Source organism: Belonocnema kinseyi, chromosome 1, assembly GCF_010883055.1.
Source record: "Belonocnema kinseyi isolate 2016_QV_RU_SX_M_011 chromosome 1, B_treatae_v1, whole genome shotgun sequence".
In the NCBI taxonomy this organism is placed as follows: domain Eukaryota; kingdom Metazoa; phylum Arthropoda; class Insecta; order Hymenoptera; family Cynipidae; genus Belonocnema; species Belonocnema kinseyi.
In genome coordinates, this window is record NC_046657.1 from 21,826,931 (window position 1) to 21,851,728 (window position 24,798).

A 24,798-nucleotide genomic window follows, 5' to 3' on the forward strand; every position below is an offset into this window, starting at 1 on the left:
TAGTAATTTCTGCGACCTATAGCTTACAATAAACAAACCTATTCGTCTACAATTTTCAGGACAAATTGACTATTTTAAGGATCGCGTTTGGTTTTTAGGAAATTTTGATTCTTTAATTAGTTCTAAAATGATTTCACTTTATTGTTATCGAAATTGGATTTTTTATCAGTTCAGTCGACCTATACTATTTAACCAGATTTTCTAAAATTTTTGGTACAAATTGACTGAATAAAGCTTAAATGAATTTGGTTTGGAAATTTTCACTGAAGGGTTATTTATAGAGTTATATCAGGTTTTATGTCGATAATTCGTTTTCTTAGCAGTTTAGTGATATTTTTTGGGAAATTTTAATTCAATTAATATTCATGGTGTTCGTTATTACTTTTTATTTCCAAATTTCCATTTCGTAGCAATTTAGCCGAACTATAGCCCAAAATTCGATTTTCAGCTGTTCAGACAATATTTAATATTTAATCAATTATTATAGAAATTTAATAATAAATTAAATATATAAAGCTCTAGTGTCATTCATTGGGATATTTTGATTCATTTATAATTTATAAAGTTATATGACTTTTTATATCAAAATTCGATTTTTTTTAAGTTTAGTTGACTACTAGCCAGCAATATTAAACTGAATCGTCTGAAAATGTTAGGATACGCAGAGTATACAAGGCACCCTTAAGGCTTTTCAGGAAATTTGTATTCTTTAATTATTTCTAGAGTTAAATTACTTTTTGTGCCCAAAATTTGATTTATTTGCAGTTTTATCAACATATATACTCTACAGCCCTTTAATATTCAACTGATTCGTTTAAAAATTTTAAAAATGTTTGGAAAAATGCTTCAGTGTCACTTTTTAGGACATTTGTATCATAATTTTTTTTTTAAAGTAATATCACATGCTATGCCTAAAATTAAATTTTTTAGCAACTCAGTCGACCTAGAACCTACAATATTCATCTAACATATCTAAACATTTTAGAATGAATTGCCTATGTAGAGCTTCAGTATCACCTTTGAGAAAATTTCCATTTATAAATAATTTCTAGAGTTTTATTACTTTTTATGTCCAAAATCTGATTTTTTATTTATTCAGTCGACCTGTAGTCCACAAAGAATCAATTAATTCTTTTATAAATTCTAGAATAAATTGCCTGTATGCAGTCCTAGTGCCAGTTTTCAGCAAATTTTGATTCAGAAATTATTTCTAGAGTTATATTACTTTTCAGACCAATAATTTGATTTTTTGAATTGATTTTTTGGCACATGATAATTATATTATTTTTTGTAATTAAGTCAACCTAGAGCTTACACTGTTGAAATGATTTATACTAAATAACCAGTATCAAACCTTGTAAAAATGTAGTTCTCATCATCTAAATTAATAAAGTAAAAAAAGTTACAGGGGCTTAAACTTCTAACCCTTTCAAGAAACCTAGGCCAATGTCTTAAAAGATGAAGATCAGATAAAGTAATGTTCCATAAAAAAGTGGTTCTGACGGAACTGAAGGAAAATGCTGAAGAAGACATTACCTCAAGAGACAGGTCAATTTTCAAGGTCATTCAGGGTTAGCTTCTCATTTGTTGTTGATATTTAACAATGCAAACAAATACATCAAATATATATGCAACAAAGACAATATATAAGCAGTATTTAGTGAACATTCAGTCAAGGAAGGCCGGATATGAGAAGTTCGTTGCCAATAAAAAAATTAAGATAGTTCGTTTAGGTTTGTTCATTTTGGTTGGTACGTACGGAATATTTCGTTCAGGTTAGTTCGTTTGGGTTATTTTGCTTGGGGTAATTCATTTAGGTTCAATCGTTTGGGTTGGTAAGTTTTGGTTGGTTTGTTTTGGTTGGTTTGTTTGGTTTTGGTTGATTGTTTGGCGTTATCTTAGATTGGTTTGTTTGGTTTTGTTGTTTTGGGTTGATGGGTTTAGATTAATTTGGGGTTTTGGTTTGAGCAGGTGGATTTTGGTTATTTGGTTTGTATTAGTTGGATTAGGTTAGTTTATACGTTTTAACTAATCGATGTTGGTTAGTTTTGGTTAGTAAGTTGGTTTTCGAGGGTTGGATTGGTTAAGGTTTAGGTTAGTTCCTTTGGGTTACCTCGTTTGTGATGACTCGTTTGGACATGCTCTTTTGCTTTCCCTTAGGGTTGATTTTTTTGAGCTGGTTCGCTTGGGATGGTTCGTTCAGGTTGATTCGTTTGGTTCAATTTTGTTTTGTTTAGTTGTTTGTGTTATTTCGTTTAGGCTAGTTCCTTCTGGTTAGTTCGAGTTAATTCGCTTGGTTTAGTTTATCAAGTTTTGTTCGTTTGGGTTGCTAAGTTTCAGTTGTTTTGTTAGGGTTGGTTGGTTGGCTTTGGTTTAGATTGGTTTATTTGATTTTGTTGTTTTGAGTTGGTGGGTTTGGGTTAGTGATGACTGGTTTGGACATACTCTCTTGCGGTTACTTTGGCTTAATTTTTTAAGCTGTTTCGTTTGGGATGGTTCATTCGGGCTGGTTCGCTTGCTTCAATTTGTTTGTGTTTTCTTCTTTAAGTTAATTCTTTTGGGTTGGCTTCTTCCGATTAGTTTCTTTGGGTTGGTGTGCTTTGTTTGGTTCCTGTAGGTTTTTTCATTTGGGTTGATAAGTTTTGGTTGGTTTATTTGGTTGGTTTGTTAAGGTTTGTCAAGTTGGCTTGCTAAGTTCGGATTGGTCTGACGGTTCGGGTTTGTTCCTTAGGGTGTGCACCTTAACGTTGACTCTTTTGAGCATGATCGCTTGCGTTAATTCCTTTAGGTTGATTTTTTTGAGCTGCTTCGTTCGGGTTTGTTCGTTGTGTTCAATTTGTTTGTGTTTAGTTAATTAGAAATTTTTATTATCTCACAAACTATATTAATTATACTGGTAAATTTCACTTAAGCGGAATATTAAGCATCGTGGAGGTATTTGTTAAGGTATGAATAGGTTTCTTGGGCACCTCATATGACAAAACAGTTATCGGCCAGTTACCGACAGTCAGTTAACGAAGTATAGATAAGGTAGGGCACTTACATCCGACACTGACTAGCTCAGTAGGGATGGTCCCTGCAATAACGACCGAGACATTACATTCTGGTTATTGCCCGGTTTTTTTACTGGACTATTTTGCAAAGCCCTTAGCGATTATATTCAATATTGATGCTTCTTTAAAGTTTAACGACAAAGAGAAGCTCAAAAGCTCCTTATGTTAAAACCTTTAAGAAACTTCGATGTATATAAAATCGTTTGAGATTACGTCAAAATTTCTAGAAGTTTCGATTATTTTCGGAAAACTGCGAATTCCTAGAATTTTGTCGTAGTCGGTATGGCAGGGACCGTCCTTGCTGTGCAAGTCAAGATGGTATGCCAGTGCTCCACGTTTTCGACAGTTCAGTTACCGACTGAGGTGTCCCAAAATATACCTAGCTATACTACTACTACGATATTTACAGACATATTTAAGGTTCGTTATGTGGCTGTTTTGTAACTGTGATGTAACTTTTATGTAACTCTTATCTAACTGTTATATAACACTTTTCTAATTTTTGAAAAAATTTCTTCAACTAAATAATAAATTTCAGCAATGTTAGTGAGCACTTTTAAAATTAAAATTAAATTATTCTGATTGAAAAAAGCATCAAATTGACTTCATTGCTAAATGAATACCACTATAGGCAGGAGTTGATCAAAGGTGCCACGTATCGAACATACATTTGGATTGGCATTCATAGTGATCAAGCTATCCAGAGATAATTACAAATATTTCTGGAATTTGAGTGAACTCAGCGTTAAATTAGGACGCGGCTTGCTGTGAAACATAAATTAATATACCAGTCTCGCGAAGATTCTTTTGCATTAGTAATTAATAAACCTTTTTACATTAAAATAATTGATTTACTTTCATAAATTTCAATCGTAATTATGTTAATAAAATCTAATTTGTAATAACAATAATTAATTGTTACAATGTGGTCTCAAAGCCAGGCAGTAAATCGATTTACTAATCAGATATTAATTTAATAATTGCTCGAAAAATTTTGGATGTTATGAAAAACAAATATATACCACTTTAATTGAAATTACATTCTTTTCAATGTTATGATCCTGTTCTACAACCATTATCTTTGTTGATAGAAAATTGATCTTTAAATTGAAAAATTGACTATTTTTTATAAATATGAAACATTTTGTTAAACACAGATTTTATCGATTGAATATTTAACTATTTTGAAGAAACATTTTTTTAACACTAATATTAATTTTCTTTCTTAAAAAAACTATTTAGTTTTTGGTTTAAAATTGAGTGCTTTCAGTTGAAAATGAAATTACTTTGTTAAACATTCAATTTATTGGACAGAGTTTTTGTTGAAAAAGTTTTCTTTATTTAAAAACTGAAATATTTGGTTGAAAATTTATTTTATTAGTCTAAGCTTCATCTTTTTCTGGAAAAATGAATGCATTCAAGATTCATTTTCAATTGAAAATTCAATTAATAAATTTTTTATTTGAATTCTACCTTTTTTAGTTTTAAATTTAACAGATTGGTTTAATGTTGAACTAATTAGTCGAAAATTAATTTGATTGGTTCAAGAGTTCTTTATTTTGTTGTAAACTAATTTTTTTATCTTAGAAATAATTTTTTTCAACTGAAAATTTAGATACTTTATTTCTACTGTACAACTGATCGTTTTTGGTAGAAAATTCGATTTTCAAAATTTTCACTTTAAATTTACTAACTTGGTTTCAAGTTGGACAATTTGTTAAAAATTAATTTTATTGTTTGAAGATTACACTATTTTGTTAAAAATGCATTATTTTATTTTGATAATTCATATTTTTTTGTTGAAACTTATACTTGGTTTAGAGTTGAATTGCGTTCTTTAAAAATTTTTTTTTTGGAGGAGGATTTCATTATTTTAAAATACAAATTTGTATTCTTTATATTAATTGCTTAAACTGAAAATTTTAATAATTTATTTTTAATTAAAAACTGATTACTCTTAGTTAAAAACTGAAATTTTTACTCTAAATTTAAACTACTTTGTTAAACATACATTTTATTTATGGAAAGTTTAACTGTGTTGATGAAAAATAGTTTTGTTATCTAAAAAATGAATTTTCTTAACTAAAAAAATGAACTATTTCGTTTCTTACTCAAAATTGATTGTTTTTAGTTGAATATTTAACATTAAAATAATTGGTTTGAAGTTAAAGTACTTGGGCATAAATTAATTTTATTCGTTTCAGATTTTACTATTTTTGGCAAAATTGGTTTTTTTGTCTTGAGAATTTTAAAAAAAATTGCTATTGTTTCTAAAATATTATAGTTTTTAGTTAGAAATTTAACTGTTTGGTTTAAGGATGAACTACTTTATTAAACATGCAATTTATCAGTTGAAGATTTAATTATATTTTCGGAATTGTTTTTTATTTTTAAAAAGTAATATTTCAACTGAAGACATAACTATTCAATATTTTGTTGAAATTTTAATGTTTATATATAAAAATTCAAGAATTTTGTTAAGAGTTTAATTTATTTAAAAAAAGCTTTATAGTAGTTCAACATTAATTTCTTTGTTTGAAAACGTAACTACTCTCTTGAGAATTCATTTTTTTAATTTGAAAATTAATTTTTTTAACTGTTAATTCTATTATAATATTTTTTGTTTGAAATTTATTGTTTAAATTTTAAAATTTAACTATTTGGCGGATAATTAACTTTTTTTAAATTCATATTTTCGGGTTGAAAATTCAACTCCTTCATAGAAAAATGGTTATTTTATCTCAAAAATCCATCTGTTTTGTTAAAAATTCTATTATTTTCGTAATAAATCAACTATTTGACTAAACATTACTTTTTTGAAATTAATTTTAACTTACGCAGAAAAAAAACTAACCCGATCAGGTTATCACTTTTTTGGTAACTTGTCAGGTTATCATCGTTCGTTTCAGACTCAAAGCATGTTAAAATGGCTTGGGTCTGAAATGACCCACGATAACCGAATCGGTAAAGCTGTTTTGTAGAGAATTTTCATTTTAGACTTAAAAATTCAAAAATTTAGTAAAAGTTTTTTATTCTCTTGAATGAAAAATTGTTCTTAAGTTTAGTTGAGAATTCAACTTATTTGTCCAAAAATCATTTTTTTCTGGTTGAATTCAACTGATTTGAGAATTGACATTCAATGGTTTAAATCGGCTGCTTTTTATTTTCAATTAAAATCTTTTTTTTTGTTGAAATAATGTGTTATATAACGTATTTTTGCGTAACAAGACGTAATAATGTGTAAGAAGGTGTACTAATACATAATAAGGCGTGCTAATGCATAATATGGCGTACTTTTGCTTAATAAGACATATTGATGCGTAATAAGACATATCAGTGCGTAACAAGACACATTAGTGCGTAATAAGGCGTAATAATGCGTAATAACGCGTATTAATGTGTATTAAGGCGTGCAAAGGTGTAATGAGGCATACTTCATATTTCGTCATATTTTTGTGTTATAAGACGCACTGATGCGCAATAAGGCGCACTAATGCATAATAAGGCGTGCGAATGCGTAATAAGGCGTGCGAATGCGTAATACGACGTACTTATGCTTAATGAGGCACATTGAAGCGCAATAAGACATTCTATTGCGTAAGAAGACATATTATTGCGTAATAAGATGTGCTAATGCGTAATAAAGCACATTAATGCGTAAGAAGGCATATTTATGCATACTAAGATATATTAATGTGTAATGAGGCGTATTCATTAGTATTAATACGTAAAAAGGAGTATTAGTGCCTGATAAAGCAATTTATTAAATAAAAAGTACGTATTACGGCGTTTTAATTCGTAATACATCATTCTAATGCATAATAAGGCGCACTAATGTGGATTAAGGCGTGCTAATGCGTAATAAGGCACACTGATGCGTAGTAAGGCATGATAATGCGGGATACGGCGTACTAATGCGTGATAAGATATATTAGTACGCAATAAGGCATATTGGTCTGTAATAAGGCGCAATAACGCATAATAATCCGTAAGAAGTTGTATTCATGTGTAATAAGACGTATTTATTCGTATTAATGCGTAAAAAAGCATATTGGTGCCTACTAAGGCAATTAATTGAATAAAAATACTTCTACTGGCGTAATAATGTGTAATAAGGCGTACTAATGCGTAATAAGGCGTATTACAGCATAATAAGACACGTTAGTGCGTAATAAGAAATATTATTACGTTATGATTAAATATACTTCAAACGGCGTACTAATGCGTGATAAGGCGTGCTAATGCATAATAAGGCATATTAATGTATTATAAGCCATATTAGTGTGTAATTAAAAATAGTATTGCGTAATAAGGCGTGTTCATGCGTAATGGAGCATACTAATGCGCAAGAAGTTATATTAATGTGTAATAAGACGTATTCATTCATAATAATTCGTAAATAGGCGTATTAGTGCCTGATAAGGCGATTCATTAAATAAATATACTTATTACGACGTACTGTTGCGTAATAAAGCGTACTAATGCGTAATAAGGCACATTAATGCAATTATAATCTATATTAGTGCGTAATAAGAAATAGTATTGCGTGGTAAGGCGTTCTAATGCGGGATAACGCATACTAATGCGCAAGAAGTTATATTAATGTGTTATAAGGTTATTTTTTCATAATAATGTGTAAAAAGGCATATTAGAGCCTAAATGGCGATTTATTGCATAAATATACTTATTACGGCGTACTAATGCGTAATGAGACATATTAATGTATAATAAGCCATATTAGTGCATAATTAGAAATAGTATTGCGTAATAAGGTGTTCTAATGCGTAATATTACGTATTAATGTGTAGAAAATTATATTAATCTACAATAAGGCGTAATCATTCGTATTATTGCGTAAAAATGCGTATTAGTGCCTGATAAAACGCTATATTGCATAAAAATACTTATTACGGCGTGCTAATGCGTAATAAGACGTACTAATTCGTAATAAGACATATTAATGTATTATAAGACATATTAGTGCGTAATTAGAAATAGTATTGCGTAATAAGGTGTTCTAATGCGTAATATGTCGTACTAATGCGTAGAAAGTTATATTAATGTACAATAAGGCGTAATCATTCGTAATAATGCATAAAAATGCGTATTAGTATCTGATAAAACGCTTTATTGAATAAAAATACTTATTACGGCGTAATAATGCGTAATAAGGCGTAATAATGCGTAATAAGGCGTACTAGTGCGTAAAAAGGCGTACTAGTGTGTAAAAAGGTGTACTAGTGCGTAAAAAGGCATATTAATTCTTAATAAGACCTATTATTGTGTAATTAGACATATTAGAGCGTAATAATGCGCACTAATGCGCAATAAGGCGCAATAAGGCGTACTATTGCGTAATGAGGCGTAATAGGAGTTGCTAGGAACACGTGTTTGACGATTAAATTCTCTCTTATATCTTGTGGTATACATCAAGTTTTGTGAAGTACGTTAATGTTCCTTGGAGAGAAAATTATTAAGGCATTCCGTTGTGAAAATTAATTAATATTGCTTTGGCTTCCTTTCAGGAACGTCTAGCAATTCTGTGTTTATGCATCTTGGTGCTTTCAAAATTGTTACTTTGAAAATTGCTGCTTTCTAGGTGACTGGATGGCAATAATGCTTACCAGCCTTGTATCGAGTCTCATTAATATTCTGCCCCGCTGATAGCTGGCAGCCGCAAACGAAAGGATTTGCATGTCGCATGACTTACGACCCTTGTGCCTCTTCAAAGTTTCTCTATCACCTAAACAAAATTTCCTTTTGTCATTCACTTTTCCTTATTTTCGCAAAAATCTAGACAAAAGGAGCAATTTTTTGTATTGGAAGTATAACGAGAAAAGTTTCTAACAATAGGAGAACTCTATTGAAAGTAAAAGGATAGAAATCGAAGCTTTTTGAATGATTTTGAATCTTTTAAATTCAAAAAATTCAAATGGAATTAGAATCCTATTGAACATCCAATAATCAAGTTAATCTGCAGAATTTCTGAACATAAAGAAAAGAATCTAACGAGCAAGTTTGACCAACCACCACAAAACGTTCCTATTGAAATTTAAAAGAAGATGAAAAAAATTACTAAAAAAGAAAAGAAAAAATTTTCTTTTTCGGACAAAAATAAAAAAAGAGGGGAACAATGAGAAGGACACCAACCAAATCCTCTTCCTTATCTTTTTTAGTTTTGTTATAATGAAATAACAATAAAAAAACATTTGTAAAAAATAATCACCAACGTTTTGGCACTTATACAGTATCCTTATCAAGGAAAAACAATTTTTTTTCAAATAATATTTTGATTTTGATTTAATCATCAAAATGACGAAAGGAACCAAAAGAGAATGAAGGGGATTTGGTTAGTTCCCTTCTAATTTTTCTTTCCTCTTTTTTTTGTACAAAAAAATAAATTTTTCTCTATTCTTTTTTATAAATTTTAAAATCTTTTTTCAAATTAAAAAAGAGACGTTTTGCGGGGGTTGTCCAAATTTGGTCGTTGGATTCTTGGTTTCATTTTCAGGAATTCTGCACATTGAATCTTGATGATAGAAATCCTATCCTATCCTTTATCCATCCATGTCAATCTTTTTCTATCTTTCTGTCAATCTAAATCCCCATTAATCTTTTTCAATCATTTCTTCTCTGTATTATCCTATACCACATCGATCAACGTCTATCATTTTTAATCCTATCTTCTTCATCTCATCCTATCCTCTATTTCCTTTTCTCTATTTTAAAGTATCCTATATCGAACAACGTGTATAATTTTTATCTCTTTCTCAATATAAATCCACGTTTATCTTTTTCAATATCCTTTTCTCCATCTCATCCTATCATTCATTTGTTCATGTCAACCTTTTTCCATTTCTGTTAATCTAAATTCTCATCTATCTTTTTCCATCTCTTCTTCTCTTTCTTAGCCTATACTACATCTATCAACGACTCATTTTTCAAATTTGTTTTCTAAATTTAAATAATATATATCTTTTTAAATCCTCTCATCTCTATCTCCTCTTATTATATCCTATCTATTTTTCTGTTAATCTAAATTCACACCTATCTTCTTTGATACCATCTTTTCCATCTCATCATATGCTTTAACTTTTCTCCTTAATCCTTTTTTATCTCTCTTTCAATCTAAATTTACGACTATCTTTTACAGTCTCCTCTTTTCCATCTCATCTTCCTTTATCTCTTCCTATCCTTTATTTATTCACGTCAAAAATTTTCTATTCACGTCTATCCTTTTCATCCTGTTCAATCTACTCTTTCCTATCTCATCGTATCATACATTGACCACCGTCTATCTTTTTCTAGCTATTTTACCATATAAATTCGCACCTATCTTTTTCCATACCCTCTTCTGTAAATCATCCTATCATCTCTCTGTCCATCTCAATCTTCTTTATCTTTCGGTTAATCTACATTCACGCATATCTTTTTCAATCTCTTTTCTATCTCATTGTATCCTTCCTCTACCCACGCCAATATATTACCATCTTCCTATAAATCTAAACTACATCTATCAAAATCTATCTTTTTCTGTTTATTTTGGAATTTTATTGCATCTTTACCTTTTTAAATTCCTTCTTTTTCATCTAATCCTATGATTTGCCTATTCTTGTCAATCTTTTTCCATTTTCTATCATTATAAATCCTCATCTATCTTTTTCTGTCTCTTTTTCGATCTTAATTTACGTCAATATTTTTCAATCCTCTCTTCTCTATCTCATCCTATGCTTTATCTATAAATATCGATCTTTTTCTATTTTTCTGTCAATCTAAATTTCCATCTATCATTTCTGATGCCGTTTTTGCTATCTCATCCTATATTTTAACTTTTCACGTCAATCTTCTTCTATCTCTCTGGCAATCTAAATTTCCGTCTATCTTTTTGAATGTCCTTTTCCCAGTCTCATCGACTCACACATCTATCAACGTCTATCTATTCCTCAATCTAAATTAAGATCAGGTTCTTCTTTATCTCTTAGTCAATCTGAATTCCTGACTATCTTTTTTAATCTCCTCTTCCCTATTAACGTTGATCTATTTCTATCTATTTTTTAAACTAAATCCACGTCTATCTTTTTCATGGCCCTCCTCTATATCACATCCCATCCTTTGTCTATTCTTGTCAACCTTTTTATATCCATCATTCAATCTAAACTCGTATCCATATTTTTTAATAACCTATCTCCTATACCCTTTTTTAATGCTCAATCTAATTCTATCCTATATCTATCCATGCCAATCTTCCTTATATCTCGATCAATCTGAATTCCCGTCTAACTTTTTCAATCTCCTTTCGTCTATCACCAATAATCTTTTATTATCATTGTGTCAATCTAAATTCACATCTCTCTTTTTCAATACCCTTTTTCTCTTACTCTTATCTCACCCTTCGCCTTCTCTTGTCAATCTTTTCCTATTTTCATATAAATCTAAATTCCCATCTGTCTTTTTCCATGCCATCTTTTCTATCTTATCTCATTCTTATACTACTTATTATTCTCATCTTATACTACATCGATCAACGTTCTTCAATATTCTTTATCTCATCCTATCCCACATCTAAAAACTTATATATTTTAATGTATCTTTAAAATTTAAGTACACGTCTATCAGTTTCAATCCTCTCTTCTCTATCTCATCCTATCCTTTAATTATTCATGTCAATATTTTACTATCTTTTTATCAATGTAAATTGTTATGTATCTTTCAATCCCCTATTTTCTATATATTACTATCCTTTATCAAATGCAGATATGAATTTGGAACTTTGATAAACTACAAACTTTACGCTGGCACACAAATCAAATCACTCATAAAACTATTTAAAAAATTATAAGTTTATTGCGTCGGTAAGTTTTTGTGGGTAAGAATTAAAAATTTTCAAATAGATTAAAAAACAGTTTTATTAATTTTGAAATAATATGCAAGACTCAAAAGTAATTTCATTCCTAAAATTATTAAAAGGTTCTAAATGTACTGCGTCTATAATTTTTTTGCTGATTATTTGTAGATATGTATTAATCTACTTAAAATTAAATCATTTCGAATTTTTTTAACCGTGAAACATTTTTATAAATAATAAAAAATAAATATTTGACAGAATAAAACAAAGTTATAAGCTTTAAAAAATGCTTAAAAATACAATTATTACATGTTCTTGATAATTTAAAAAAATGTTGTGCGTTTATAAAGCAACATATTTAAGAAAAAATAATTCAATAAAATTTTTAAAAAGTTTATTAAGAATGCATTTCATTTTATGAAAGAATAATTAAAAAATTGGTAATTAAAATTTTTTCGAATAAAAGAATTGAGAATGCAAGGAGGAAGCAAATAAATATTTTCCATACGACCACCGTGAGACTCTATCACTGTTAACCTGTAAATTCTTGCACCAAACGTTTCTTTACAGAATTATTTTTTCTTCTGATTTCGAAGTATTTTATACTTCAAATAAAAATAAAATATCGAGCACTTTTTTAAATGGGTAATATTTAAACTAGCGATCAATTCTTTTTTACATATTTTAAATTATTTTTATTTGGAATTGTTATTTTAAATTAAAAACTAAATTATAAAGTACTATAAAAGAATTAAATAAATCGAAAATTGTGCGTTTTACAGAGTTTTTTAAAAATCAGAAAATATTTATTTATTACTGAGGTTATTAAGGCGTTTTTCAACTCAAAAGTTATTAATTTTTTATAAGCTTTAGATCGTTTTTAAGCGGATTACACTTTTAAAGAAAAAAGTATTGAGCCCTTTGTAAAATAAGTGAAGTTCAATTATTTTTAGTATATTTTAAATTGTTATTTTAGGAAAACAATTCCATATTCAAATCTTAGTAAACAATGTATGATGAAAGCATTCGATAAATTAAAAACTTTGTGGTTTACGTAAATTTTCGTATAGCAGAACATTATTCTTTTTCATTGATGTTATTAAAGAATTTTTGTACATGCAACTTTTCTTTATTATTCATTACGTTTGGGTTGTTTTTAAGCGTTTTAAATATTTAAAAACAACAAGTTTTAAGTCCCTTGTTAAATAAGTGGTTTACTTCGCTTTTTCACATATTTCATATTATTGTCTAAGAAATTTTATTTTTCATTAAGAATTGAGTAAGAGAGTATTATATACAATAAAAGAGTTGGATAAATTGAAGACTGCGCATTTTATGGAGAATTTTTATTCATTGTTTATTACTTTTAGATATTTTATAACATTTTAAAATATATTAAGAAAAAAAAGTATGTAGCCTTTTTTGAAATAAGTAAAATTCAATTATAAAATTTTTATAATTAAAAAATGGTATATTAAAGTCTCTCGAAAATTTTCAAGTATCATCAGAAAGATGTTTTCTTTCAAGAAACACTGCCTTGAAATTCTTACTCGAGATTTTGTCACCGAGATCCAAGTGGTTCGATAGCGAAGTCGGTAGAACGCGCCGTTAGGACACTAGTTTAGTTAGTTTAGATAGGGTTCGAATCCTCGTGGAGTGCGATTTTTCAAAGAGATTGAGCGTGCGATTATAATTGTAAGTAACAGTGTGCGAGAATTACGTGTTTTAATAATTTAAAAAATGAAGATTATATAGCAATAATTTCGAAAATAATTTTTTTTTAATTGAGAAATAGTGTTCCAAGCATACGGTAGCAAGTATTTATTTATTTAGAACAAACTCATATTCTGTCGTCCCCATTCGTACCTGCGATTGACTTGAATCAAGTAACATTTACTTGATTCAAGAACAATTTTTTTTCAGTATACAAGAATATTTCCAATCTGTGAAATAATAATATACAATATTTTGTAACGATGTGTTTATTATTTTCAGAATAAGCTGATTTCTTCAAATTTATAATGTTAATTAATTTTTACGGAATTGATTATGGTATGTAGGAAGATGTTTGAAATTCTATTAAGTTGGCGATACCTCCATGGTTCTATATTACGTTACTTATTACTTCTTATCCGCAAACTAAGCAGTTTCTATTCATCGTGCGTCCTCGAAATCAGTTTCCACTAAAAGTCTGCACATTCATGCGCGTGCATATCAGAATTTATAATTAATAACTCCTCACGTTCTATATCCTTTTCAACTCATAACTATTAAGATTGTAGTATTTCCTTCAGCCTTGGACTGAAATTCAGCAAGAAAAGTCATTTTTGCAAGCAGTTACATAAATGTTACATAAATGTTACATAATTGTTACATACATGACACATATACTCTTTTCGAGCTAAATAAATGAGGCAGGCATCAATTTCCATATTATTATTCGATTCTTATATAACTCAAAAGTTATGCAACTGTTATGTAACTTTTATTTTCTGTTTACATATTTTGTATAATACCTTTTTGTTCATTTTTGCTTTTATCGACATTGTTCCTATTTTCTAACAATTAGTACGCTGAGTTTATATAACTGTTATATAAATATTACATGCAATTATACAGTTACAGCTACATAACAATATTACATTTGTTCTACAAACGTGATTTTCTACTTAGATTAAATTTCTTAATTAATTTTGATATTAAATATTTTGGAATGATATTATTCGAAAAGACAAAAAGAAAGGTTTTGCTAAATTTTAACAAGAAATTTCGAAGCAGTTGTTTCATTAGAATTGGTCATGAATTACTCCTCAAGTCCCAAATTCTTTTTAACACATTTGTTATTCAGATCAAAATATTTCCTTCTACCATAGACTAAAATTTAGCACAAACAATTTTTTAAAAGTTTTTACATTAATTTTAAATAATTCTTACTAAAATGATAAATTATTGTTGAATAAATGTTCCATAATTATTACATAAATGTTTCCTAAATATTTCATAAATTTTTCATAAATGTTACATAATTGTTACCTACATAATACATATACTCTAATCGAGATACATAAATGAGGCTGACATCAATGTTCATATTTTTGCTTGATTGTTATGTAACAAAACCGTAAGGTAACTGTTACGTAACTTTTACGTCCTTATCAAATATCTTTTATAGCAATTTTTTGATAATTTCTACTTTCCTTCAACTCGTCCTTTTTTCAAAAGTTTTTATGTTAGGTTTACAGAATTGTTACATAAATGTTACATGCAATTATGAAGTCGCAATAGCATAGCAATGTTACATTTGTTTTACAAAAGTCATTTAATTATATAGATGTTTATATTTATAAACAAATTCATATTCTGAATATTTTTAAACAAATACGCTCAATTTTTTATGGAATCAACCAAGAATGTCTTTCGGATGACTTCTTTCTATAAACCTTTTATTTTGTATACAAATTGATAAACTAATTAATAGTTTTTTACGATTTTGAAAGTTTTATAGCATAGAGTTATTGGAAAAACTTTACTAGTCGATTGAATAAACAAAAACTGTGCGTATTCTTTGAAAATTGCAAAATACTGAATTTTGTTATGAATATTTTTTAATTAATCAACATAAAATTTAACTCTATTATAAAAAATTCACCTGATTGGTTTGAAAATTTAACAATTTTGTTGGAAGTCTTTTCTTTCTTTACTGAAAAATCTTTTTTAGTGAAAAATTCAAATCTTTTGTAGAACATTTTCTTTTTTTTTTTATATAAAAACTCAGCTCTTTTAATTAAATTTTTTGGCTGTAACAATTTTTGTTTGTTTGTCAAATTCAAAAGTTTTACATTTAAAATAAAAATATTTGTTCTAAATATCAACATTGCTACTGAAAAAATATGTATCTATTTTGGTAAAATTCTACTTTTTTATACAAAAATAAAAATATTTTTTTGGTTAAAATTTTAAGTATTGTATTATTTGTTTAAAAGAAAATCTTTTTTATTGATAATTCAACTTGGTTTAAGGTTGAACTTTAAAATTTTGTTTGTAGACCATTAATCGTTTTAGTTTAAAATTCAACTATTTAATTGTTTACTGCAAATTAATAATTTTCAAATGAAAATTTAACTACTGGGTTGAATCTTGAATAACTTTGTAAAAGATTTATTTTCTTGATTGAAAATAACTATTTTGTTGAAAATTAATTTTTTTATATTTCCTTTGTAATGAAAAATCAAACATTCTATTTTTGATTTCAAATCGATCAGTTTTAGATGAAAATTCAACTATTTGATTCAAAATTGGAAACGTATTTTATTAGTTGAAGATTTGGTTAAAAATTTACCTAATTTGTTGAAAATTGTTTCTTTTGGTGTTTAAAATGAATTTTTAAACTTCAAATATAACTATTCATTTTTTGTTAAGACTTGATAGTTTCTAATGGAAAATTCTTAAAATTGAACTTCTATGTCGATAATTCACTTTATTAATTTTCTGAAGAAAATATGAATCTCTATTTTTTAAATAATTATTTTTTGGGGTAAAAATTGTTTGTTTGAACTGAAAGGTTCATTTCAATAGCTCAAAATCTCTTTTTGTGAAAAATCATTATTTTTCATGGAAAATCAATTTTCGGAACTGAAGATTTAACAATTCCACTTTTGATTGAAGTTTGTTATTTCATAATTAAGAAATTTGAGAATTTAATTACTAAGTGAAAAATTAAATATTTGAAGATTAATCTTTTTTCAAAAATCTTTTTTTTTAAATCAATTTTTTGAACTATTAATTGATCGTGACAATATTAAATTTGCGTTACTATAGTCTTTTTTTTAACAACATTAAATTTAATGAATAATTTTTCTTTGTACATTACATATTTTGGAAAAATATGAGTGGAGAAAACAAAAAAAGAAAAGCTTTGTTTACTATAAAGAAAAAAACTTCAGAGTGGGTGTCTCACTCAAGATTAGAGGAATTCCTCGTTATCTCCTGGTTCTTTGAAGACGAGAGAGGAATATTTCATAATTTCATGTAACACCGTTTCACGAGAAAGACAACTCAAATGCAGATTCAAGCTTTATGATCCCTTTAGCGAGTTCTTTCCACATAATGAAAGGATGAAACTAGATGACAAAAGGATCCTTGGATGAAGATATCATCAAGAATGAATTTTACATGAATTTTGCAAAATGAACTTACACTTTCATGAAATCTCTCTCGAGAAATTTACATTCTAGAGTTCTCAAGATATTCTAGACAGTTTTGAATTGATTGGCATTGAGAAGAAAGTGAAAAATAAGTTCATAATATTTAGGATTTTATGGACCCAGAAAAAAACAGTTAATAGCCATCACAACTAAAACTTTAAAGCTCAGGACTTAGAATTCACGATTCACAACTCACAATTCATGACTCACCACACGCAACTCACAGTTCAAAGTTCACGACTCACAACTTAGAATTCACAACTCAAAGTTCACGACTCACGACTTAGAACTCGCAACTTATGACTCACAAGTTACAATTCACGATTCACGACTCACAACTCTCAAGTTCACGATTAACAACTTATACATCACAACTCACGGTTCACGGCTTACTACTTAGAATCCAGAATTCACAACTCAAAGTTTATGATTCACGACTTAAAACTCGCAACTTACGACTCACAACTTACAATTCACGATTCACGACTTAGAACTCACAACACACTGTCTACGATTCACGAATCACAACTCTCAAATTTAAGAATCACGACTTATAAATCACAACTCACGGTTCACGGCTTACTACTTAGAATCTAGAATTCACAACTCAAAGTTTATGACTCACGACTTGAAACTCGCAACTCATAACTTACAAGTTACAGTCCATGACTCACAACTTAGAATTCACAATTCACGGATTGAAACTTACGAATTAGAACTCACAATTTTTGACTCATAACTCACAACTCACAATTCATGACTTATTACTTAGAACTCACGATTCACCAATTACGACTTATAAATCACAAATCACGGTTTACGACTTTAAACTTAGAATCTAGAACTCAAAATTCACGACTCACGAGTTAGAACTCGTAATTTACGGCTCACAACTCCCTATTCGCGACTCACAACTTAAAATTCACAACTCACAAGTCACTACTTACAAATCACGGTTCCGGGTTACAAATCACAGCTCACAATTCTCGAATCACGACTTAGAACTCACAACTCACAGCTCAGAACTCACAGCAAATGGTTCACGACTTAAAACTTGGAATCTATAACTCATAGCTCAAAATTCACGACTCATGACTTAGAATTCACAGCTCGCGACTCACAACTCACAATTCACGACCAACGACTTAGAACTCACGACTCCCAAATAACAACTCACAACACGCAACTAATAAACAGCTAAAATAAACAGCTTACATCACACAACTCACAATTTACAGCTCACAACTCACAGATAAAAAAGGGAGTTGGGGAAGTAGAAAAATATGGATAGGGGTGGTAGGGGAATAGAGGATAAATTAAGGACGTGAGAATTGGAGAAAAATAAAGAGAGGGGAAGTCGGGGCAAGATGAGACATAAAAGTAGAGGAAGTAGAAGAAGTGTTGTAAAAAAGGAATGGGTCAGAAAGTTCCGTGTTCGATTCCCGCCGCCTGCACTTTTTTTATTATTTTTTTAAATTTTTTATTAATTTAAATATTCACAAATATAATTTTATTTAATAATCCTTGACAAATTATAAAATAATCATTGTCTAATGATTTATCACAGAAACATTGGCTTTTTTTACTTTATCATGTTAAAAAAACACACACGCTCAGTTTGTCGTTAAAGGAATTTTGCTTATGCTTTCAATTTACAATAGAATTGGCTCATATTAGGAAGAACATCGATAACATTTATAGAAAATACATTATTTTGCAATAAATATGATAAATTTTAATAAATTTAGTTTTTCTTTTCCCTTTTTAAAAATAATTCCACTTTTCTTCTGTCTTCTAGAAACTTCACCTTTTTCGTTTGGTTAAAAATTCGACTGTATAGTTGTAAATTTAACCATTTTTTCAAAATAATTTTTTCCTAAATAACTGGATATTAATGTTTTTTGGTCTGATGGTCGAAAATCAATATTTTTATTAATATTGATTTTTATTTCTATAAAGTGAAAATATTTATTTCAAGCTACGCTGAGATCCGAACTCAGCATTTTCAGATTTCCGGTCAGATGCTCTTACTCACTCAGTTATTTTCTTACAGATTAATTTTTTTTAGTTAGAAATTAAATTTCTCAACTGGAAATTTAAAAAATTTAAAAAGTCGCGTTTTTCCGTGGTAAATTGATCTTCTCAAATATAAATTTAATTATTCTATTTTTTTTTAAATTGATAATTTTTTGTTTTAATAAAAAACTTTTTTATTAAAAATTCTACTCTTTTTGATAAAAATTCTAAAATTTGGTTGAAAATCAACTTTTTAGTTAAAAATTTATATTTTCGAAATAAAAATTCAACTGCTCTCTAGAGATTTCGCATTTCTTGGTATAAAAATTTAGCTATTTGGTTGAAAATGTAATTGGTCTTTTTGGATTGAAAATTCATATTATTTGTTGGAAAAGTTTTGAATTGAAAATGCAAATGTCTTTTAAAGAATTCGTATCTTTGAATTGCAGATTCAGCTATTTGGTTAAAAATGCAACATAACTGTTATGAAACAGATACATACATATAACGTAACTGTTATATAATAGATAAATCAGTTTAACTTGCATCTCACGTAACTTCTACATACATTTTACATTCATGTGATGTAACAATTACATGCATGTTAAATAACTGTTACACAACTGGTGCATATATCTTATATACCATTTACATAAGTGTTACATAACTGTTATATAACAGTTGAACAAGTATTAATTAGTTGTTATATAACAGCAACATAACTGTTATATATCAGCTACATAAGTGTTACATAGCGAATATAAAACAGTTATATACTAGCTACATAAGTATTACAAAATTGTTATATAGCAGCTACATATGTGTTACAGAACTGACATATCAGAGTTACATATATGCTAAATAAGAGTTATAAATATTGTGTGTAATTGTTATACACTAGTTACATTTGTGTTGCATATCTGGTACATAACAGTCACATAAGCGATACATAACTATTATAAAAGAGCAAAAAATGTTCAAAAACTTATATATTACAGTTACATAATTGTTTCATAATTGTATTATAGAAGTTACATTAGTTTTACATAAATTCTATATAACAAATACCTGTTATATAACAGTTAAATAAGTTTTAGAATTGAAAACAATTTAAGCACAACTTTTGCGCCTCGAGTAAAAATCATCGGAAAATGGGCAACGTGGCTTATGGAAACTCAGCTAGGGTTGCATTTTTTCCAATTCCAAAAAATTGTCAATTATATTTTTCTTCTTTAAGATGGTTTAAAAACGAGCCGAGCATAAAATGCAATAAAAAGGGTTTCTTCAAAGGATTAGTTTGTATTTTATTTCAGATCTGGGAATAACACGTGGGTTTAAGAGGAATCCTTTGCCCTAGCAGGTAACGACCATAAAAGCTTTCAAAGGACGTTTTTTATCTTATTGTCAATAAGTCTCTTATAAAAACGACGGAAGTTACTTTAAAAATTTCGGTACGACCCTAATAAAATTGGACAATGTGATTCTGACTTGTATAAAGAACATGGTCTTTATTACTTTTTCTTTATTTTCTGCTTTTTATCTATTCTTTTGTTTACTTCTCGCTTTTCTCCCTGCTTGTTCTTAACTTTTCGGCTTCTCATATTTCTTCTCCTTTTGTGTTGCCCAATGGTCAGATTTTTTTTCTTTCTGCTTTAATTCCCTTTCTCCTTTAGTTTTCTCCATTTCGCCCATGCCTTTCCTTTAGTAGTTGACTTCTTCCTGAGTTCCTCTGTATCTTTTCCCTTGTTTTCCTTAATTATTGGCCTTTTACCTTTATTTTCTATAATTCTTCTCTTATTTTCTTTACATTTTTCTAATTCTTCTTTTCATTTCTTTTCTTTACATTTCTCTAATTCTACACATCTTTTTCCTTACTAGTTTTGAAACTCCTTTGCATCCCTTCTTTCCCTAATCTTTTTTCGGCTCTTTTTCCAATTTTCCGATTTCTTCCTTTCTTTTATGTCTTTTTCTATTTATTACTTGCCCTGACAGTATTCCATCTCCTATTCAACATATGCCTCTTCCTTTTCGTCCTCTTCGTCCTCCTCATCTTTTTACTCCTCTTTTTCCCCCTTTCTATTGTTTTGCATTTATTCTTTGTTTAACTCTTTTTGTCCCTTTTTAAAATGATCAGATTGCTTCCTTTCTTTCATTCCCCCCCCCCTTTTTAGATTCCTTCACCGCATTTCATTCCCTATTCTTCCCGTGTCTCTTTATCGTTCTTCTCACCCTCCTCTCGCCTACTCTTTTTTTAGCTTGCTTCCTTCCTTTTCTTAATCTTTTGTGGTTTTTTTCTTTCAATTCCCAGATTTCTTTCTTTTCATTCATTTTCTCTTTTTTGAAGTATTATTCGCTGCCTTTCATTTACCATTCACCCAGTATCCCCTCCTTCACAACCTTCTTACCATTCTTCTCCTTCTCATCCCTTTTCCCTTATATTTTTTTTAGTTTGCATCCTTTCTTCATTTAACTTTTTTGTGCCCCTTTTCAAATTATTAGATTTCCGTCCTTTTTTATTAATTTGACCTCTTTTTCACTTTTCTTCGCCGTTTTCCATCTACCATTTGTCTCATTCCTCATCCTCCTTCTTGCCCTGCTTATCTTCCTCGTCCCTGGTCTCTTGCCCTTTCATCTCTTATTTATTGTAGTTTTCATCCTATCTTCGCTAGTTTTTTTCAGTACTTTTTAAAAAATTTTTCTATTAATACCTTTATTTTCCCTAATTTTCTTCACTTTCTTAGTTGTCCTTGCCGCATCCATCCTTAATTCAATCAATGTCTCCTTCTTCTCTTTGTCGCTTTTTTTCTTATTTTTGCTCGTTAGCATACTTCCGTCTCTTAATATTTTGTCAGTCCTTCTTCCAGTTTGCAGATTTCTGCCTTTCTTTTCTTTTATTTTTCCCCCACTTTTTCTCGAAATTTTTGAACCTATCTTCTTTTATTTATTTCCCTGTCTTATTTTTCCAAGAGTATTTCATTTATTAATGTGTATTTTTATTTTGTTTGGCTCTATTTTTCCGTATTGAACCCATCCTTTTATTTACCTTCTGCGTGTTTCCATTCTTTTTCTTTACTTCTTGGCTTCTTTCTGAATTTATCTGTATTTCTTCCCTTCCTTTTCTTAATTATTTGCCTTCTTCCTTTATTTGATGTAATTCGCCTCTTCTCTTCTTTACTTTTCCCTAATTCTTCCTATCTTTTCCGTAATAGTTTTGAACTTCTGTCTATTATTTTTGCCTTCCTTTTCCACTCACTCATTGTCCCCTCCTCCGCAGCTTCCTTATAATCCTCTTTCTCTCCATGCCTTTCGCTTTCTTTTTCTTTTGGTTTGCATCCTTTTTTCTCTCTATTTTTTTCAGTCCTTTTTGCTATCACAATATTTCCTCATTTTTTCTTTCATTTTTCCCCTTTTGGAAATTTTGTACACCGTATTCCATCTTGTATACACCCTAGGTTTCCTCCTCGTCCTCTTCGTCTGCTTAGACCTCTCCGCCATCTCCTCCTTCTTCCCTTCTCCTCCTAGTCCCTTTTCTTTCTTTTATTTTCATCTTGCCTTCTTTAAATCATTTTTCGGCACTTTCTTCCAATTTCTAGATTTCTTCCTTCTTTTTTTTATTTTTCCTCTTTTTTATTTTTCCTCACCGTAATCCATCTCCCATTCACTTCAAGGCTACTTATCCCATGTTCTTTTCTTATTTTTGTTTATTAGCATACTTCCGTCTCTTAATATTTTGACAGCCTTTTTTCTAGTTTTCAGATTTCTTCCTTTCTTGTCTTTCAGTCTTGCCCTATCTTTACATCGAAAGTTTTGAAGCTCTTCTTTTATTTATTCGCCTCTCTTGTTGCTCAAAGAAAACTTCATGCATCACTTTTTATTTTCATTTATTTTACTTTTCTGCATTCCACCAATACTTCTCTTAACATTCTGCGTGCCTCCATGATTTTTCTTTACTTGTTGGCTTTTCCCAGAGGTTCTCTATATTTTTTACTTTTTTTCCTTAATTATTAGAATTTTTCCTTTCTTTTCTGAAATTCTTCTTATCTATTCATTAATAGATTTCAACCTCTTTTTTCATTTCTTCCTCACTATGGTTACTGAAGGAATATTTTATGCACTGCTTCCTTTATTTTCTGCGTGCTTTCTTTTTTTCTTTACTTGATCACCTCTTTCTGAACATTTCTGTATTTCTTCCCTTCTTTTCTATAATTATTGGCCTTCTTCCTTTGATTTTTATAATTCTTTCTATCTTTTCCTCCATATTTTAAGCTTATTCCTCCCTTTTTATATTTTCTTCTTCCTTTATTTCTACTTTATTTTTAAAGAAGAAAAATCCTTGACAATATATTTGTATAGAATATTTTTCTTTGTGGAATTAAAACTAACAGAGAAGAAATTAACTTTTTTATCCAGGTTCGGATATTTATTTCCAAGTCCGCAATCATTTTTTCTTTTTTCTCTTTTCACAGGATTATTTTCATTACAATTTGTGCAGCTCAGAATAGCAGGATTTTATTATTGCTATGACTTCGTATCTCATTTCAACTGAGTTTATTTCACTTTGGGAAAAATAAAATCCAACTAAATTATTCATAAAATCCTGATCCTTTTGATTTCACTGAGAGTCTTGATTATATTTTCATCAATCTTTTCTGACAAATTGAGTAGAAATTCACGAGGAAAATTCGTTTTGTGTTTTAGGTAGCGAAGCTGTTCTCCTTCACTTGGGAGATGGGCCTTTTCTTATGTAAATCAGTGCATTACATGCAAAGCGTATCGGCTATCTGCTCAGTTTTGACTCTCACAGCGATGTCTGTCGAAAGGTGAGACATTTTTTTACGTGCAATATTTAGATGATAATTTGTCATTTCTTTCTTAGGGTACCAGATTCATAGAAAGGAGCAAAAAATTTTGGTTTTAGGCCTCATCCTTTATTGCTATTTTCCCCTCTCTTCATTCCTTTGATGAGGTTCTTGTCTTCTTTGATTCCTTCTTTTTTTCTTAATTTTATTTTATCCTTTCCTTTGTTTTCTTATTCTCTAACTCTCATTATTAAATTTGTGTTTATTCTGCAATACCCTAGAAAAATAATCAAGGAAAAGGAATTTCAGTGACAAGGATGAAGGTTCTCCGTATATACGACTATAAAAAACTATCTTCAATTTCCTTCACTCTTCTTGACTGGACTTCATTCTGATGCGAATGTAATTCACGTTAAATCTCGGTAAATAAAATTTTGTTTTGAGATCGATTGCCACGTCCTAATGGTACACAGGAAAACTTCTGTCGTACGAAAACTTTGAAACTCGTTATATAGAATATATATTGGCACTAAAGTTGATTTATTTACTTTTAACACTCTAAAAGTAAATTTCAAAAGGATGAAGTGAAATGACACATCCAGCCAAATTCAGTTTTCTAACCTTTTTTTTTTAAACATAACCTCCTCAATTTCTTATCCCGTTCTTTTTTTGTTAGTTTGCATCCTTTCTTCTCTTTAACATTTTCAGCTCTTTTTTCCAATTCTCATATTTCTTTTATGTTTCCCTCATTGTTCCCTCATAGTTTTCATTGTCGTCTTTCATGTACCATTCATCCCATAGATCCTTCTCCTTCTCCTTCTCCTTCTCCTTCTCCTTCTCCTTCTCCTTCTCCTTCTCCTTCTCCTTCTCCTTCTCCTTCT

At 29.2% G+C, this 24,798-nt stretch overlaps 1 protein-coding gene across 8 annotated transcripts in view; it reads left to right on the forward strand.

The window, feature by feature from the left end:
* LOC117173324 (QRFP-like peptide receptor) overlaps nucleotides 1–24,798 on the forward strand; it is a 236,992-nt gene that overhangs the window by 135,283 nt on the left and 76,911 nt on the right. For all 8 annotated transcript variants that reach the window (XR_004467166.1, XM_033361827.1, XM_033361833.1 and 5 more), the window contains one exon: nucleotides 23,817–23,938. Coding sequence is in view for 7 of the 8 variants with exons in the window: in XM_033361827.1 (XP_033217718.1) it covers nucleotides 23,817–23,938 (122 nt within the window). In the remaining variant the exon portion in view is untranslated. The remainder of the gene's footprint in view (nucleotides 1–23,816; nucleotides 23,939–24,798) is intronic.